General features: G+C 40.1%; 1 protein-coding gene across 1 annotated transcript in view; it reads right to left on the reverse strand.

Annotated features, from left to right (window-relative positions):
• Positions 1–8,658: 8,658 nt before the first annotated feature.
• The window catches only part of LOC124771266 (heat shock 70 kDa protein 14-like), a 270,928-nt gene continuing 261,271 nt past the window's right edge, over positions 8,659–18,315 (reverse strand). Inside the window, exon 11 of the mRNA XM_047249297.1 lies at positions 8,659–8,762. Coding sequence (XP_047105253.1) covers positions 8,672–8,762 — 91 coding nt within the window. The 3' untranslated portion in view covers positions 8,659–8,671. The remainder of the gene's footprint in view (positions 8,763–18,315) is intronic.

Raw genomic sequence — 18,315 nt, forward strand, 5'->3', positions numbered from 1 at the left:
TGATGGCTATGACTGATTCTAGAGACTAAATGTCAGTCTCATACTGAAACAGTATCCAATATATTTCACATATTTACATGTAGTATGCTTCATTCACGTTGAGACTCAACTGATAATCTTCGCATCAATCTCTTACCATCTATAGGTCTAATAAATTCGTAACAGTATCATTTCTGTGTGTACAAGTATGTTATCTGCAAACAGCCTCATGTTTAACTATTAGGTTAAGAAACATGGCACGAACCTCAGCACTATTAACTACTATCTTCTGGATTTCAAGAATGAACAGAGCGAGCTGAATCTGAGGACTGAAAATCTTGAGTCTGAAGATGAATTTGCAATTGACCACCTGTTTGAAGCTCTATTATATAAATTAATAAATAATAGGTATTTCATCTGATATATTTCTTCTTGGAATTAGCATGAATTGGAAAATTTTCCTATGTTTTATTAGAAAAAATTCAATACGTCATCAATCTGAGAACTGATTTGAACAGCACAGTGTTTTGCTGGGTAAATATGGTACTATTAGAACTGCTACCTTCCTCTGACCTTTAAGCTGACTTAGTATGTTATAGGGGGACCTGCAGTACAATACTGACTTCAAAACACATTGCAACTTGGCAATTTTTGTATGTACATTTCATTGCCAGAGATTAAAGATGAGGCAAGCAACAGAAAAAACCTGAGTACCAGCAGAAGTTTGAACCTTGGAGCTTCACCTCTGACACTTACCCAGTTCCCCATCAAGCCGCACCTTTTACATTTATTTTTTATTTATTCATCCAAAATGTCTTTTCAGATTGTTGGATAAACTATTTACATACTTGTTCAGTAACCCCACAAGATGTGTGAATCGAATAGACAGACATACTGATATGTGTAACATTGCCCATGTCCAGCAGTGGTGCCTGTGATGTGAAAACTGATGATATCACAAGCTAGTTACACGGATTTCCTGACAAGACACATGTAAGGCCTCCTGACCACAGATTTTTTCTCAGTTGCTGTTACCAGACTTTGCTCACACAGGTGAACTATGACCACTATTGATGTTTACTTGGGCTGATTTAGATTTATGTTACATAGTGTTTTTCTTATGAACATGTGGTTTTACACCACCACCAGGCTTCATGGAATTTTGTTGAATATCATACTTACAGAATGTATATGCAGTAAAATTAATAGTACTTGGATTTATTTTAATTTCAGTCATGATAAATCACATATTAATTTCTATTTGGAACTATGGCTTATAATAATTTCTCTTGTAACACAAGGCGCTTGTGCTCAATAAATGTTGCTGGCTTAGAAGTGAGGATTACAAGAGCTTTCAGTGGCACACCTTTCATAGTCTTGTTTCAAGTTTCCTGTATTTCAAGTATGCCAAAAATGCTGCTGCTGAATGGGAGTGATCTAATAACATTGTTCTTATGGTTTTACAAAGAATTATTATCTCCTGTAGAAAACTATTGTAAACTTGTATCACACTATTTCTAATGGAAGTTTTAAAAGCTGATCTCCTTACGGACTCAACACAAAATCTTTTTTACTGCCTTGTATTATGTTCATAGATATTAAAATATTTACTTATTTGTTTCAAATTCCTTCTGATATATTTACAAGATTCTAGTATATACATAAATAGGAGTGGGAGGATTGACAACTTTTGAAACAGGGGCTTGCAAGGATCTGTTTGGCTAGCATGTTACCTTGCTCTTAAAATTCTCTTCCGAATTAAAAAAATGACTGTACTAGAGGGCATATTACCCTACTCCCATCCCCCTTATCCATACGTAATTACGTGCAGTAGGATGTTGTGGAACTAGGAAAGCAGGCAATTCAGACAGTGTGAACACTTATTTCAACAGAAAGTTGGGGCTGTTGCGGTTGAACCGTCTCATGTATGGCATCACTAGTGCACCGGTCATCTTTCAACTTTACTTGGAACAGCTCTTGTGGGATGTTCCCAGATGTATCAACTACCTCAACAACATCATCGTCACCGGCTGTACTGTGGATGAACATCACAGTCATCTGCGACAATTACTCCTGCGCCTGTGGACTGCGGGCCTAAAATGCAACCTTGTTAAATGCTCCTTTTTTTCAACCTGCTATGTCCTACCTGGCTCACATCATTTCCCAGAATGCCATATCTCCTACCTGCTGCCACGTCGCCACTATAGAGGCCCTTCCTTGTCCGAGTGATGTCCACCAATTGCGGTCTTTCCTGGGTAAAATTGTGTACTATCGAAAGTTCATTCCCTCCACTGTTCACATTTCGGCGACCTTCTATCGCCTATGCTGAAATACGGTGCCTTTTCATGGGTCCTCGGCTTGTGTCGGCTTTCTGAACCTTAAAGCGAGGATTGCACTCGGCTGAGAGTCTCATGCTATGGACACCTCAGACTTTGGTATTGGGGCTGTCCTTTCGCACCATCTACCGGATGGATCAGAATGCTCGGTGGCGTACATATCTAAATCCCTTACCGAGGCCCAAAGCAAATATTCCCAAATTGAGGAGGAGGCCCTCGCCATCCTGTTTGCCTGTACCAAATTCCGCCTGTACCTTTATGGTACCTAATTTCGTTTCATCATTGACCATAAGCCCCTTGTGGCCTTATTTTCACCAGCAGCCCAGTTACCCACGAAGAGTTCCCACCGTCTGCAGCAATGGGTCCTATTCCTTTAACGTTTTAGGTACACCATCCACTTCAAGCCCACTGCCCAGCATGCCAACATCGAAGCCTTGTCTCGGCTCCCCTCCAGCCAGGATTCGACGTTCGATTCATTGGACATCCTAATTTTTCAAGTCGATGAAGACATACAGGTAGCGTTGGCGGCATTCCCCGTCACAGCTGCACAGATGGCCCCCACGACGGCCACAGATTCGCTCCTGCAACTGGTGCAGAGCTATATTCTCTGCAGCTGGCTGACGCTTCCTCTGCCTCACACCCAGGCTGACCTCCGATTCTTTTTCTCCATCTGCCATCAACCGGTAGCCATGCTCCTCCATGTGGAACATGACACCTATCCACAAGTCATCGTACCAACATACCTGTGGTCCCAGATTCTCAACGTCTTACATCAAGGTCAATGGGGTATTGTCCGGACAAAAACCCTCACACCTTGCCATATCTTCTGGGTTGGCATGACAGTAGACGTGGAGAGCATGGTCCGGGGTTGTCAGCAATGTACCAAGGCCCTTCTCGCTCTGTGCTAGTCATTCCAATACTGGCCTGCGGCTTCCCTCCCATGATAACGCATCCAGGTGGATCTTGCGTGACACTTCCTTGGCGCTTACTGGTTGCTCATCATGGATTCCTACGCCCAATTCCCTTTCATTGTCCAATGCTCCTCTATCATCACAGAGACTACTATCATGGCCCTGTCCAAAATATTTTCCATTGAAGGCCTACCAGTCACCTTGGTCACTGATAACGGCTCGCAACTTTGCAGTCAAGAGTTCGCCAAATTCTGTCACGATAATGGTATCCACCATGTCTTTACCCCACCTTTTCATCCACAATCCAATAGCAGGGTAGAGAGCCTTTTTTGCACCTTTAAAACTCAGATGCAGAAGTACACGGAGGTCCATTCTCCGGAAGATGCTCTTACGATATTTCTCAGTTTCTACAGGACCACGCTGGTGAGTGACAAGAGTCCAGCCTACTGCTCCATGGTCACCAGCCATGAACGCTACTCCATCTCCTCCTGCCTTGCGCCCGACCTGACGCTTCCAGATATTCATCCGGCTCCAAGGTATGGGCACACGGATTTGGGTCCCAGCCCTGCTGGCTGCCAGTGGTCATTCTCTGGACCTGTAGTCGACAACTGTTCGATGTCTGTCCAGACGACAGGGTGGTTTTGCATCACTGCAACCAATTCCGTCCTCATTTCCTCAACCAGCCGCAGCCCCAATCACCGGATTCTCTCTCTCTCCCATTGCCGTCCTCTTCCGTGAGGCCTATGTTGCTGCCCTCTCCTCAGTTAGTGGGGGATCTTTGAGGAAATGGCCAACAGTCGCGGGCTGCTAGCCCCACATTGCCACCGCCTCCTCTGGACCTGGGACAACCCCGAGACCATCCCCGGGATCCACTTCCTGGCCCCTCTTCGGCGCCGCCCTGGTTGGACAACACAGACGTTCCCATGCTGCTTGCCCAGCCCACTGTTGCCTCGCAACTGCCACCTCTTCGACATTCCCTCAGCATCATGTGGAAGGCGGTGTCCTATTCACCAGCACTCGGATTCCACTGCCTCCGTCAGGACGACTTTACTACCGATCAGCCTATGGCACCAGGCCACATTGGTGCTCTCTCCCGCACAGTCACCCCTGCTGCACCAGATCTTCCAAGGGGGGACAGGTGTTACGCCGTTGTCACGGTAGCCCGTGCAGGCTGGCAACACATCTAACACCACACAGGACTGAGGTTGTCTATGCCCAAGGCGTAAGCAATGGCAAACATTAGCTGTGATTGTGTCTCTTAGCTGTTATTCAGTCATTTCCATTTAGACTCCCATAAATAAAAGTTGTTTTGTAACAACTTTCGAATTGTCAGTTACAACAGTCTGAAAAGCAGATGATGATGTAGTATACAGAGAAGTTGGAGCATTAGAAAATTGCAGCAAAATGCAGGAAGATCTACAGCGGATAGGCACTTGGTGCAGGGAGTGGCAACTGACCCTTAACATAGACAAATGTAGTGTATTGCGAATACATAGAAAGAAGGATCCTTTATTGTATGATTATATGATAGCGGAACAAACAATGGTAGCAGTTACTTCTGTAAAATATCTGGGAGTATGCGTACAGAACGATTTGATGTGGAATGATCATATAAAATTAATTGTTGGTAAGGCAGGTGCCAGGTTGAGATTCATTGATAGGGAGAGTCCTTAGAAAATGTAGTCCATGAATAAAGGAGGTGGCTTACGAAACACTCGTTCGAACTATACTTGAGTATTGCTCATCAGTATGTGATCCGCACCAGGTCGGGTTGACAGAGGAGATAGAGAAGATCCAAAGAAGAGTGGTGCGTTTTGTCACAGGGTTATTTGGTAAGTGTGATAGCATTACGGAGATGCTTAGCAAACTCAAGTGGCAGACTCTGCAAGAGAGGTGGTCTGAATCGAGGTGTAGCTTGCTGTGCAGGTTTCGAGAAGGTGCATTTCTGGATAAGGTATCGAATATACTGCTTCCCCCAACTTATACATCCCGAGGAGATCATGAATGTAAAATTAGAGATATTCGAACACGCACAGAGGCTTTCTGGCAGTCATTTTTCCTTTGAACCATACGCAACTGGAACAGGAAAGGGAGGTAATGACAGTGGCACGTAAAAAGCCCTCCGCCACACACCGTTGGGTGGCTTGCAGAGTATAAATGTAGATGTAGATGTAGAAAAGTCAGCAAACTGGTAGGGAGAGCAGTATTGCTGATTGCATCCCTGTCTGCACTGCATCCACATGACACTGCATTACAGAGACAGTTACAGATACTGGTCAATGTCCTTTGGAACTCAGGGCCTGGCTCAGGAGCTGATTTTTTTTATCATGCTCTTGGCATACAACAAAAAAGTAATTGATATTCTTGTAATTTGGAATAAGACAGTCAGAGTAATGACAAGGGCTGATAAAATTATAAAGTGTATGATTTTGTTCGTTAATATAAAATCTTAATAGTGATCAATTTATACATTTTGGGAGTTTTAATTACATATGTCTTGAACTACCTAACATGATTGTAACAATTCAAAGACATGAGTACAGTGCCAGATCATGTACATCTCTACTCTTACCGCAGAAAATATTAGCAAGACCTAAAAACAGCAGAGTTTATACGGCAACTGAAATAGTCCATAAAACACTTTTTCTAAATACAAAGAATGTTAATAAAACTGTTAAAGAAAATGCTGTACTGTCTCTCATTAGAAACCTCATTCTATTCACCAGAAGAATTCTAAGAAATGCCCAATAGAACATAACCACATCAAACTATGTACATAAAATTTTGCATTAAAAAGAATTAATATTTCAAGCATTTACATGAAATTGTACTTATTCCAAATGACTAACCTGAAATCTGAATAGTTGAAAAAAAGTATCAGTTATCACATTACTGTCCTCTTAAATGTTTTGAGAGTAACAGCAAGGGCATATAACAGAACATACTGTAAGTTTTCATTCACTAAATTCAGTTGGAAACCCGAAGGAACCACCTCCTCTTCTCATACTGCACCCATATGTTCAGAGAGAAGAATGTCAAGGGAATAAAATTTGATTAAGTAGAGTTTGGCAGAAGTATAGTTCATCCAGATGTTCCTTTTGTAAGACGAGCAGCAAGAGTACTTCAGGTAAATCTTACTCTGGCATGCACAGTGACAGAGTTACATGTTACGAGTGTTGTGTCTAGTAATCCTGCATATTCCGTTCACTAGACAAACAGTCAAACAACTTCCATTAATGAGTTTTATTTACAACAAGACAAGTACAAATACTTAACTTTGATCTGAGAATTCTTGTAACGACTGCTGATCTCTATCTGTGTGAAACAGAGTTTGCTAATAAAGAGGCTACAATGTGATGGCTAACAAAGTGGCTAATGTTGAAGCTACTATCAAAGTAGTTGCCACCAGTCAGGCGCGGCGCTTATGTTGTCTTCACCTAGTAGCCACTGTTGTCGTATTGTCCTCCTGGAGGGAGGTCAGTCAGCATGAGATTGGCTGACCTCTTCTCAGAGCCTTCCCTTCATTGTCGTTTCAGACTGGCACTGAATTTACACCATAACAATGAGCATCTTCACTAAATGCAGAATGACTTCTTTTCATCTCATCCAGTGCACACATAGCAGTGAATCACAGTGCCATGCAGAGAGTGAATTGTACCAATTCTGCAGTAAGATGTTCAGCCGAGGTGGATACGTTACTGATGATAATGCTGTGACTAATTGAGTAGTATGGAACTGTAAACAGTTCCTTTTACTCCACAGATATATACAAAACATTATAGTTCACATACAAACTGTTGCTTCTCTCAGACTGGGAAAGCACATAGTGACACTAATACATTGATAAAATGTAACTATATACATGCATAATGATCAGGTTTTTAAATTACTAAGAAAGATGCTCAATATCACTCTGTATTATTTTTTTAATCCCTTTGCTGATTACTAATGTCTGAAAGACTATAAGCTAAGGTGAACTTTGTGGGGCCCTCAGCTATGCACAGCAAAGGATGATGAGGAAAGTCTCACAGCATCAGAATTTCTACTAATCAAAGCTGCATTCATCACTATCTCTGAAAAATGGTCATTTGAAAACAGCTGACATATTATTCATTGAGTATAACACAATACCATGTTACCATAAACTGTGAAGACTGGTCTTAGATTTTGATCCCTCTATTGAATATGAATTCAGTAGAGGGATCAAAATCTAAGACCAGTCTTCACAGTTTATGGTAACATGGTTTTCTACTCAGCACTCTGCAAGGTACAGTATCGAATGTGGGATATGGTACACAGTATCATTATAACTCTCTTCTGGCACTCATATGTATAATTATACACAGACACAGAATTAGCAGTTGTTCCTTGTATCTTTACAAGGGTTCACTAATGTTGGTAAATTCTGTGTAGCATTTCTTATACATTACGGATTATGTATGTATGTGTGTGTGTGTGTGTGTGTGTGTTTGTGTGTGTGTGTGTGTGTGTGTGTGTGGGTGTGCGTGTGTGAGAGTGTGTGTGTGTGTGTGTGTGTGTGTGTGTGTGTGTGTGTGTGTATGTGTGTAAAGGGGTGGGGGGCTGTTCATAGTAGAAAAGAGTAAGCAATCATAACAGTATCATGAACTCACCTTTCTTTTACCATTTCTTATCAGACCTTGTGAAGAAAGTGTATATTATACACAGTTCTCTTTTAAATTTTATGGGGGAATGACAGGTAACAACAAGTGATGAAGATATGAATAGCTGAAGGAATGTTATTTTGATTGCAATGTAAACTTTAATCAGCTTCCTGACAAAGAAGCCATAGAGAAATTTCATAAGCACAGGATGAACAACTATATATCACTTAATTATATTTAAGAGCTTTACATGACTGCAATGGATTCTCATGGTATAGAGAAGCCGTGTGGGGCTGAAAATTGGACTATTTGGAAGTTTGCAGTACAAAATTTATTACATGCAACGGCCAGTGCATATGAAGTATTTATTGGCAATGTAGAAAAACCGGCGCCTTTGCCAGCAGATGCAACATCGGCACAAATACATGTGTTTACCACTTCTTATCAGACCCTGCAAAGAAAATGTATATTATACACAGTTCTCTTTTAAATTTTACAATGGAATAAGGGGTAACAACAAGTGATGAAGATATGAATAGGTAAAGGAATGTTATTCTGATTGCAATGTAAACCTCAATCAGCTTCCTGACAAAGAAGCCATAGAGAGAATCCATAAGCATAGGATGAACAACTATACATCACATAATTATATTTAAGAGTTTCAATTTGAAATTTTGAATGTTCTGATTATAACAAACCACTGATACTCCACACAGTGATATAATAATCATTATTCAATGAATTGACATTGTCCTTATGGCAAACTCATTTATTTAATTATTACATTTTCTTTACATAACATTAAACCACCTTTCAACACACATTACATAGAATTGACATCAAGGGAAATCTCTTTGCCATCGAACTGATTGACCCGTACTAATCCACCAGTAAGTAGACAGCTTCCTGTGTACCTGAAACACGAAACAGTATTGGAGCTTTCTCACACACAAAGCACTTGTTCTATATTTCATTTATAAAAATGCAAGAATTGGGAAATAGGCAACAACTGAAGAAACCAGAGCGCCTTACTGAAATGATACCGGCTAAAATAAATGAGTCAAAGTATTATACAGAGGCTATTAATTCTGTAGACCATGAAAACTGGAGAAGAGCAATGGAGGAAGAAATGAGTTCATTGCTCTTCTCCAGCGTTCATGGTCTACAGAATTAAGAAACTCTGTATAATTCTTTGGCTCATTTATTTCAGCCAGTATCATTCCAGTAAGGCACTCTGGTTTTTTCAGTTGTTGCCTATTTCTCAATTCTCCTTCACTACAACTTTCTTTTGTTGAAGTTAATTGTTTATACTAATCTCTCGGCTGTGTACTATATCTATGTCTTTGATTGGTGTCATAAAATAAAATACATGAGTCTTATTATAGCAACTACGTCATGTGTATGCTTTATGTAGTGTACTTTAGTTCTTGGCTCTGAGCACTATGGGACTTAACATCTATGGTCATCAGTCATACTTTAGTTCTTTCCTGAAGTTTCTGCAGCAGGTTATGGGCCCAGTACATGATTCAAGAAAGGAATTGGGTATTACAATTTTACATTTCGTGGCATGAGAAATGTGTTAGCGTGTGTTATGTGCTATAAATAGTTTGTATTGTATATATAAGAACAACTGCTGCATTTTCCTTTTGTGGAATTTTTGGGCTTGTAAATCTGAACTGTTTTAAGGGACTGCAAAGGATTTTCATGGTATAGAGAAGCTGTGTGGAGCTGAAAATTGGACTATTTGGAGGTTCACAGTTCAAAATTTGTTATGTGCATCAGACAGTGCATACAAAGTGTGTATTGGCTTTGCCAGTGGATTCAACATCAGCACAGATAGATGTGTTTAATGTTGCACTAAAAACATGGGACAAAGCTGATAGTGCAGCGAATCAGGTTATTGTTAGAACTGTGGAAGAAAAAGTCATGGCATTGTTGGTTGCATGTGAGACTGCACGGGACAAGCTACATCCCATGTTTGAATGGAAAACAAAGCAAGCTGCGTATTCTGTTCATCAGAATTCCTAAATTTTTACATGAGTTCAGGCGATGACATGGTGACACATCTCACTTGCTATGAAAACTTGGTTCTTCGAATGCAACAACACAATGTGAAACCTGATGAATCATTGTTAATGGTTTGACTACTTGACACACTGCCTGACAGCTATGAAAGTCTGTGACAGTCATGGTGAACAAGATCTGAAGATCAACAAACACTAAAACATTTGATGGACATGTTAACTTCTGATGACAGTCCTCGTGCTTGTTGGAGGGAGAAATGAGACAAGGTAGCTGCACTTTCTGTTACCAAAGCAAACATTAAAAATGCAGACTGCACCATTATGAGGAATGTTACTTTGTCAAACAAATACGAAAAGTCTACAAACAAAAAGAAGCTCAATGTTTCAGTTATGGATTTCGCCAAATTAAAAAAAATATGTCCAAATGGGAAAAACAAGCAAAAAAAAAAAAAATCCACAACCAAAATAAAAGTGATTTGCCTAACCAGGCTTTGATTGGTGAAGTAATAAATGCAGAATAGGGTGAGGGCTCATGGATCGCTGATTGTGGAGTGACGAATCACATGCTAAGAAAATACATCATTTACTAAGTTTGCAACACCACTACAGATATGCATGGGCAAATATTCAACTATGAACACACTAGGAAAAGGGACTATTTATTTTGAAGCCTTTGTCAATGGAAAATGGAAGTTATGCCATATGGATAATGTTTTGTATACTCCAGAAGGGTGAAGAAATCTCTTTTCTGTATCATCTGCTATGGACAAGGAATTGGACTTTTATTCATCGAAAGACAAGTGTGAGTTCCGAAACAATGGCATTGTAAATGCATGTGGCATACGTAGTGGCAACCTATTGAAGAAGTTGATTCAAGTGACAAAACAAATTCAGCCTTGTGATCCTGAGGTAAGTCTTGCATCAAAGGACTCTCTGCAAATTTGGCATGAACACTTGGGTCATCGAAACAAATGTCATGTCCAACAATTCTTGAAGCAGTGTGGTGTTGAAGCTGAAGATGTTGGTGAAGAATTTTGTGAGGCATGTGTTAAGGGGAAGCAGCATCACAGCAATTCTCAGTTAGGACAGCAGCGTGCCACACAACGTGGAGAAGTGACTCATGCTGATCTGTGTGGACCTATGGAGTGTAAATCGCTGGGAGGAGCACAACATTTTCTTTGCTTCACTTGTGACTTTTCAAGATTATGCATGATATATTTTCTCAAGCAGAAGTCTGAGACTGCAGAGAAGATTGCATAAATCGTGAGCATTGTGAAAAATTTTTGTGGTCAACTACCTAAAGCATTTCAATGTGATGGTGGACGAGAATTTGATAATACTGAAATTAAGATTTGATGAAATTAAATGGCATACAAATCATCATCACAAATCCTTATACTCCAGAGCAGAATGGATGTGCTGAGCGCACTAACAGAACAGTTGTCGAACTGGCTCGAACCGTGCTTCAAGCTCAGGGCCTGCCTTAGTTTTTGTGGGCAGAAGCAGTAAAAACAGTTGTTTATGTGTTAAACAAAACTGGCACAAGTCATGTGCATGGCAAAACACCTTATGAGGTATTCACTGGAAAGACAATACAGCTAAATAAACTTCATATTTATAGAATGAAGCGTTTTGTCCATATTCTGATAGAAAAGCTAAAGAAATGAGATCAAAAGGGAAAAACAGGAATCTTTGTTGGTTATTCTGATGGCATTGATGGCTTTTGAGTGTGAATTGAATCAGAAAAACGGATTATTTGGAGTAAGGATGCTGGCCGATGTGGCCGAATGGTTCTAGGTGCTTCAATCTGGAACCACGCGACCGCTACAGTCGCAGGTTCGAATCCTGCCTTGGGCATGGATGTGTGTGATGTCCTTAGGTTAGTTAGGTTTAAGTAGATCTAAGTTCTAGGGGACTGATTACCTCAGATGTTGAGTCCCATAGTGCTCATAGCCATTTGAACCATTTTTGGAGTAAGGATGTTATTTCTTAACCTGAGAAAACTGGTAAGACAATGGTGTTACTCCAAAGTGAAGCAAGCAATGAAGGACTGAAGAATCATGAAGACACAAGTGTGTTAAAGGAACCTACAAAAGAAAGTTCTAGGGAAAGAAAATTGAGAAACAAGCAACTACTGTAGAAACCAGAGTGTCTTATTGAAATTATGCTGGCTGAAATAAATGAGCCAAAGAATTATACAGAGACAATTAATTCTGTAGACCATGAACACTGGAGAAAAGCTATGGAGGAAGAAATGCCTTCATTGAAGGAAAATGCTACGTGGACTTTGGAACCTCTGCCACCAGACCATAAGCCTATTACAAACCATTCGGTTTATAGAATTAAACATAAGACTTTTGGTAAAATTGACTTTAATGAAATGTTCATTCCTGTTGCTAGATACAATACAATTAGAGCAATTTTGAGTGTTTCTGCTAGTGAGCAACTTCAGTTGGCACAATTCAATGTAAAATCTGCTTTTTTGAATGACTTCTTAAAAGAAGAAATATATATGGAGCAGCCTGAGGGATTTAGTGATGGACCAAATCAGGCATGCAAATTTCATAAAAGTTTATATGAACTCAAACAATCTCCAAGATGCTGTAACCAAGAGTTCAAGGACTTCCTAATAAATCTTAGGCTTGTGGGAAGTAAGGCAGACCTGTGATTGTTATATTGAGAAAACTGCAATGACAAGTTGATGGTAGTTCTGTATGTTGATGATGGATTAATATCTGCAAGTAAGAAGAAGGATACTGAAGTTTTCCTAACAGAAATTCAACATGAGTTTAAAATTACTGTTCAGCCAGTAGGGTATTTCATAAATATTAATGTTGTATGACATGATAATGGACCAATAGAGATTAATCAAGAAAGTTATGCTAAATATATTCTTAGACGGTTTAACATGACAGAGGGAAATCCTGTGACAACTCCAATTGAGCAGTATCTGCAGCCAAATGAGTTAACCAGTGATAAACCAACTAACACTCCATATTGAGAAGCAGTTGGCTGTCTATTTTATTTATCTGTTGGTACAAGGCCCGATATAGCATTTGCAGTGAGCTATGTGTCAAAATTTTTAGAGACTCCCTGAGAAAATCACTGGTCTGTGGTAAAAAGAATCCTAAAGTATATAAAATTTCAGTGTCACTGGGTATAACATGTGATGCTAGCCATGCAAAAGCTGGAGATATATACTGATGTTGATTATGCCAGTGATCCAACAACCAGACGCTCAGTTAGTCGAGTGGTTGCAAGATTTTGCGAAGGAGGAGTTGCCTGGGCTAGTAGGCGGCAACATTGCATATCAATGTCAACAACATAGTCAGAATATGTGGCTGCCAATGAAGGGGCAAGAGAAGGAATATGGCTATCTAAGCTCTATGAAGAAATTTCACCACTGGAGAGTGTTCCTGTTCTTCTTGTTGATAATGCAAGAACTATTAAACTGGCCAAAAATTTTGAATTTCACAAGAGGTCAAAGCATATTGACGTTCACGTGCACTACATCCTTCAGAAAATTCTAGAAGGCCAGCTAGCCATTGAATATGAACCAGGCAATCAGCAAGCTGCAGATATTTCCACCAAACCATTGCCACATGTTCAGCTTAAATATTTAAGATCATTATTTGTAATGTGTTAAGTATGGCATTTAGCAAGAAAAACATTTAAGGGAAGTGTTGAAGTGAAAGGTTTATATTAATCTCTCTTCTGTGTACTATGTCTTTGGTTGGTGTCATATAATAAAATACATGTGTCTTGTTATAGCAACTATGTCATGCGTATGCTTTATGTTGTGCCCTTTAGTCCTTTCTTGAAGTTTCTACAATACTGTACACAGTACCTGTAATATATACCAGTTAGAAATTTGGAAAATTTCCAACCTACACATTAAACTACTGTTGGTATCTAGTATCACTGTACCATGCAGGTTTTAATCTATCCACAATAATGAGTTTTGAAAATTTGCTGCTTTATATCTTTAGAAATTTTCCTTGTCTGCAATCAAGTTGGAGTATACAAACAATGGATTTTCACTTTTGTAGCAAACCTTAGGCAAATGTTCTCCTATAGTCTAGTTGTTGCAGATCCAAGTGAGACAATATCATAAGGTCATAAACACCCCCACACCCCCCGCCCCCACCCCCCACACGTACCCCCACACAAAAAATAGTTCAGTAAAGACATTTATATTTTTACCTATACTAATTTCTAAATTTCTCAGGAAACTTTCAGGGAATAAATTAGAATGACAACCAAGCACCTTGAAAATGACAAATAAGGCTAGGGAATGACAAGCTTCATTTAACACAGACTGTTCTTTTGTTGTTAGCCTATAGAAATGGGATGTGGGTTCGACCAGAAGCAGAGAACATTCCAGTTGGATAAACAGGCCCGTTCACAAAATGACTTTACCTGGTGCCAACATCAAACCTGACATGGTTTGTTAGCACACAAGTAGAGCCAGCGAACTGGAGGAAAGTAAGGAAGGCAAGACAGAAATGGAAAGGTGCTCCTCTGAGTGTGTGTGTGTGAGAGTCAGACAGAGAGAGAGAGAGAGAGAGAGAGAGAGAGAGAGAGCGAGAGAGAGAGAGAGAGAGAGAGAGAGAGCGAGAGAGAGAACATATTGAAACAAATGAAAGAAGCAGCATTCCAATTATTTACATGCCTGTATTGCTATAGTCTCGAGAGTTTTGTTCAAAGTAAAGGTGCTAAGTGAAATACTGTTAATGGTGGGTACAGGCTATAGTTTCATATTACATAAAATATCACACTGTTAAAGTTGGAGATTTTGAAATAATATCATCACTGGCATGTAGTGACAGCAATACTGATTTTAATTAAAAAGCTACCACCTGATATACAGAGCATTTTTATTAACGTATGACTAGTTTCAATAATTAAAGCACCATACTCTGACATAAAATACTTGACTATCAGTACCCCGTCAATGTGAACTGTAGTATAATACGCATATCATACTATAATTCACATTGCTTTGCTTCTGTCATGTGAAAGACATATATCTTCTCCAGCAAGCTTCCTTTTCAGGTCTACAAGCAAATTTTGGCCTACTTATGTTTTAAATTATACAGGGTGAGTCAAAAAAAATAATCCAATTAAAAAAAAACCATGACTGTTTTCTGTTCTATGATTTGCGCAGTGCCGGTCAATAATAACGGTTCACCGTGACTTTTGTATTATGTATGGTGTGGATCCTCCTACAGTACAGAGCATTAGATGATGGCATGAACAATTCCAAGGAACAAACTGTTTGTGTAAAGGTAAATCACTGGACATCCCCAAGTGTTTGAGACAGATCTCGAACACATCTGTCATAGTTTCCCAAGGTGTTCATAGAAATCAGTTCACCTTGTACCTCAACAGCTCGACATGCCCCCAGTGTCCATCTGGCATGTGTTGCGTTGATGTTTACACATGAAACCACACAAAATTCAGCAAAGTACAAGCCCTTCTTGATGGTGACAAGGCATTTACTTAACGATTGAGAACAGCATTGTTTGCTTATAGTTGTCAGTGCTAACAGACAAGCAACACTGCGAAAAATAACTGCAGTAATGCTTGTGGGATGTACAACAAACTTATCTGTTAGGACAGTGCAGCAAAATTTGGTGTTAATGGGTTATGGCAACAGACAAACAACACGAGTGCCTTTGCTAACGGCATGACATCAACTGGAGTGCCTCTCCTTGGCTTGTGACCACATCAGATTTTTGGAAAACTATGATCTGATCAGATGAGTCCCAGTTTCAGTTGGTAAGGGCTGATGGTAGTGTTTGAGTGTGACATAGATGCCACAGAAACCATGGATCCAAGTTCTCAATAAGGCACTGTACAAGCTGGAGGTGACTCGATAATTCTGTGGGCTGTGTTTACATGGAATGGATTGAGTCCTTTGGTACAACTGAACCGATCATTCACTGTAAATGGTTATGTTTGGCTAGTTGGGGGTCATTTGCTGCCATTTGTGGTCGAATTTTTATGGGTAACAATGCACCATGTCATTGGGCCACAATTGTTCACAGGTGGTTTGAAGAACATTCTGGACAATTTGAGCAAATGATTTGGCCACTCCAATTCCTCAACATTAATCCCATGAAAGATTCATGAGACATCATTGAGAGGTCAGACCATGCATAAAGTCCTGCACAGGCAACATTCTCACAATTATGGCTATCTATAGAGGCAGCATGGCTCAATATTTCTGCAAGGGACTTTCAATGAGTTCTTGAGGTCTATGTCATGATGAGTTGCTGCACTACGCAGGGCAAAAGGAGGTCCAACATAGTATTAGGAGGTATCCTTTGACTTTTGTCACCTCAGAATAATTAGCTTCTCACAGTATGAGCTCAGGAATATCTGTTTGAAGCACAATGCAGCTGAAAGCATGAGACTGAATGTGCACAACTTTTTTTAAAATAAAGAGATCTATGTATACATCTGTAATCTCACTCCGCAAAATACTGTGAAGTACATACCAGAGGGTACTCCCATTATGCCCCGTATCTGGTTCTCCTACCATTCCTTTCACTTACGTGTCTGTGTGCTCTGTAATAAGTCTGATTTGGGCTATAGGCCCCCACAAGAACAATGCACAGTCCCTGAACTAGTTCTCTACATTTCTCGCTTAATACTGTTGCCTGGAACATGATAAGTAGGCTTTTATAGCATAGTTGATGTCTATCTTCAGGCATCTGTCAGGTCAGATTTTACAGCATTTCCATTATGTAACTATAGAAAACATTTTAATGGAGAATAGAACCGTGATATTCATGGAGCATGTTAAAACAGTTTTGATCATAACCGAACATTTTCTAACAAACTTCAACCAGTTTCAGTCAAATAGCAATCACCTTCAGATACAATAAAATAGGTACAAGGTATATTTACTTCTATATCTGAATTGTACTTATGTATCAGTGTATATGGTCGTCAGACTGTCTTTCTTTCAGTCACTTTAAGACTGAATTCAGAGTCTTTTAATAAATATTCTATTCTGATCTAAACAGTTTTAAGTTTAATTTTAAGAAATTTTTGTGATTCTCTCTTGTAAGTCAAAAATACCTGGCACAATTAATGCCATCCTTCTCTGTAAACAATCAGTATTCCCATATATATGTGAGTGATTTCAGTTGTGACTCATTGAATTTGTTGTTATAGGATATTATGCATTTGCGTTTCTTATCTCTCCTCCTCTTTCCTTCCCCCCTGATCCCCCTCCCCATAATATCCCGCCAGAATTTTGGTTTTTCAGGCTAAGCAGGCTGCACAGAATAATATGACAATTAAGAGCCACACTGCACATACTGGTTCATTTGAAAAATCAGCCACCTAATTATAATTTTCTTTCCTACTTTACAAATACTGTAATTCACTTGTACCAAGGCTGGGATTAGAACCCAGGTCACCTGCTCACTAAGCAGACATGCTACCTCTTCACCACCTTGGAACAGTGAGTTTACCCAACTGTGTTGCCAACCCTGCAAGCCTCCATCCTCAATCCTAATTCCCGTTCACTCCTCAACCACCTTGGTGTTCCTAGTTTAGGGGGAATATTACGTGGGCTGAGGCATGATAGGGAACTGGGATTGAGGAGGGAGGCACGCCAGGATTGGGTGAGCAGCTGTGCAAAGGCACTGTACCAGTGTGGCATAGCGGTAAGTATATCTGCATAGTGAAGAGGAGACCCAGGTTCGAACCCCGGCCTCAGTACAAATTTTCAACCTCAAATCATGTCACATTCCACATCTGATGCCATCACTATATCCTATAAACTTTCCTAAGGATGTAAAAGCTGTACAAAAATTTCAACCAGTGCCTCAAAAATGAAAGATCCTGAGAATATGGTGTTGACTAGTATTTCCTATAAGAAAAAGTTGGAAATCTTTTATGCTTCTAACGGCACAAACTGTTCAAATGAGGCTTCAAAATATGAAGCAACATGAAAGAGTAATGCTACCTGTTGTATTGTGACAGGAACGGTTGCAGGGTTGCAGCTAACAAAAACGCAGCAGGACGGAACGGGAGTGGCCCGCGAACAAAGAAGATGTACGAACGGGAATGGAAGGACAAACACGATGACAGACAACCAAGCAAGACACCAAGATCAAGAACACAGTAGTAAGCAATGGGGTCACAAGAGATAAACTCACAAAATCAAAGCAATGCCCACTCGTAAATGGGAAGTAAGCACACGCAACATTAACACGATGTCTGTAAGCGAGATATCAACTGACTCAAGGCGAATACCAGGCTGCCTCACTAAGTGAAAGGAAGCCACCTAAATACACAACAGGTTATGTTGATATTGGCCGCTGGGACCACGGGCTCTACAGTGGCACCCTCACGTTAGAGTCGGGCCAGAAACACGCACAGCCACGGCTTAGGTGCGACTGCTGCAGGGACCTCTAGTGGGGAT

Source organism: Schistocerca piceifrons, unplaced genomic scaffold (assembly GCF_021461385.2).
Source record: "Schistocerca piceifrons isolate TAMUIC-IGC-003096 unplaced genomic scaffold, iqSchPice1.1 HiC_scaffold_901, whole genome shotgun sequence".
NCBI lineage: Eukaryota > Metazoa > Arthropoda > Insecta > Orthoptera > Acrididae > Schistocerca > Schistocerca piceifrons.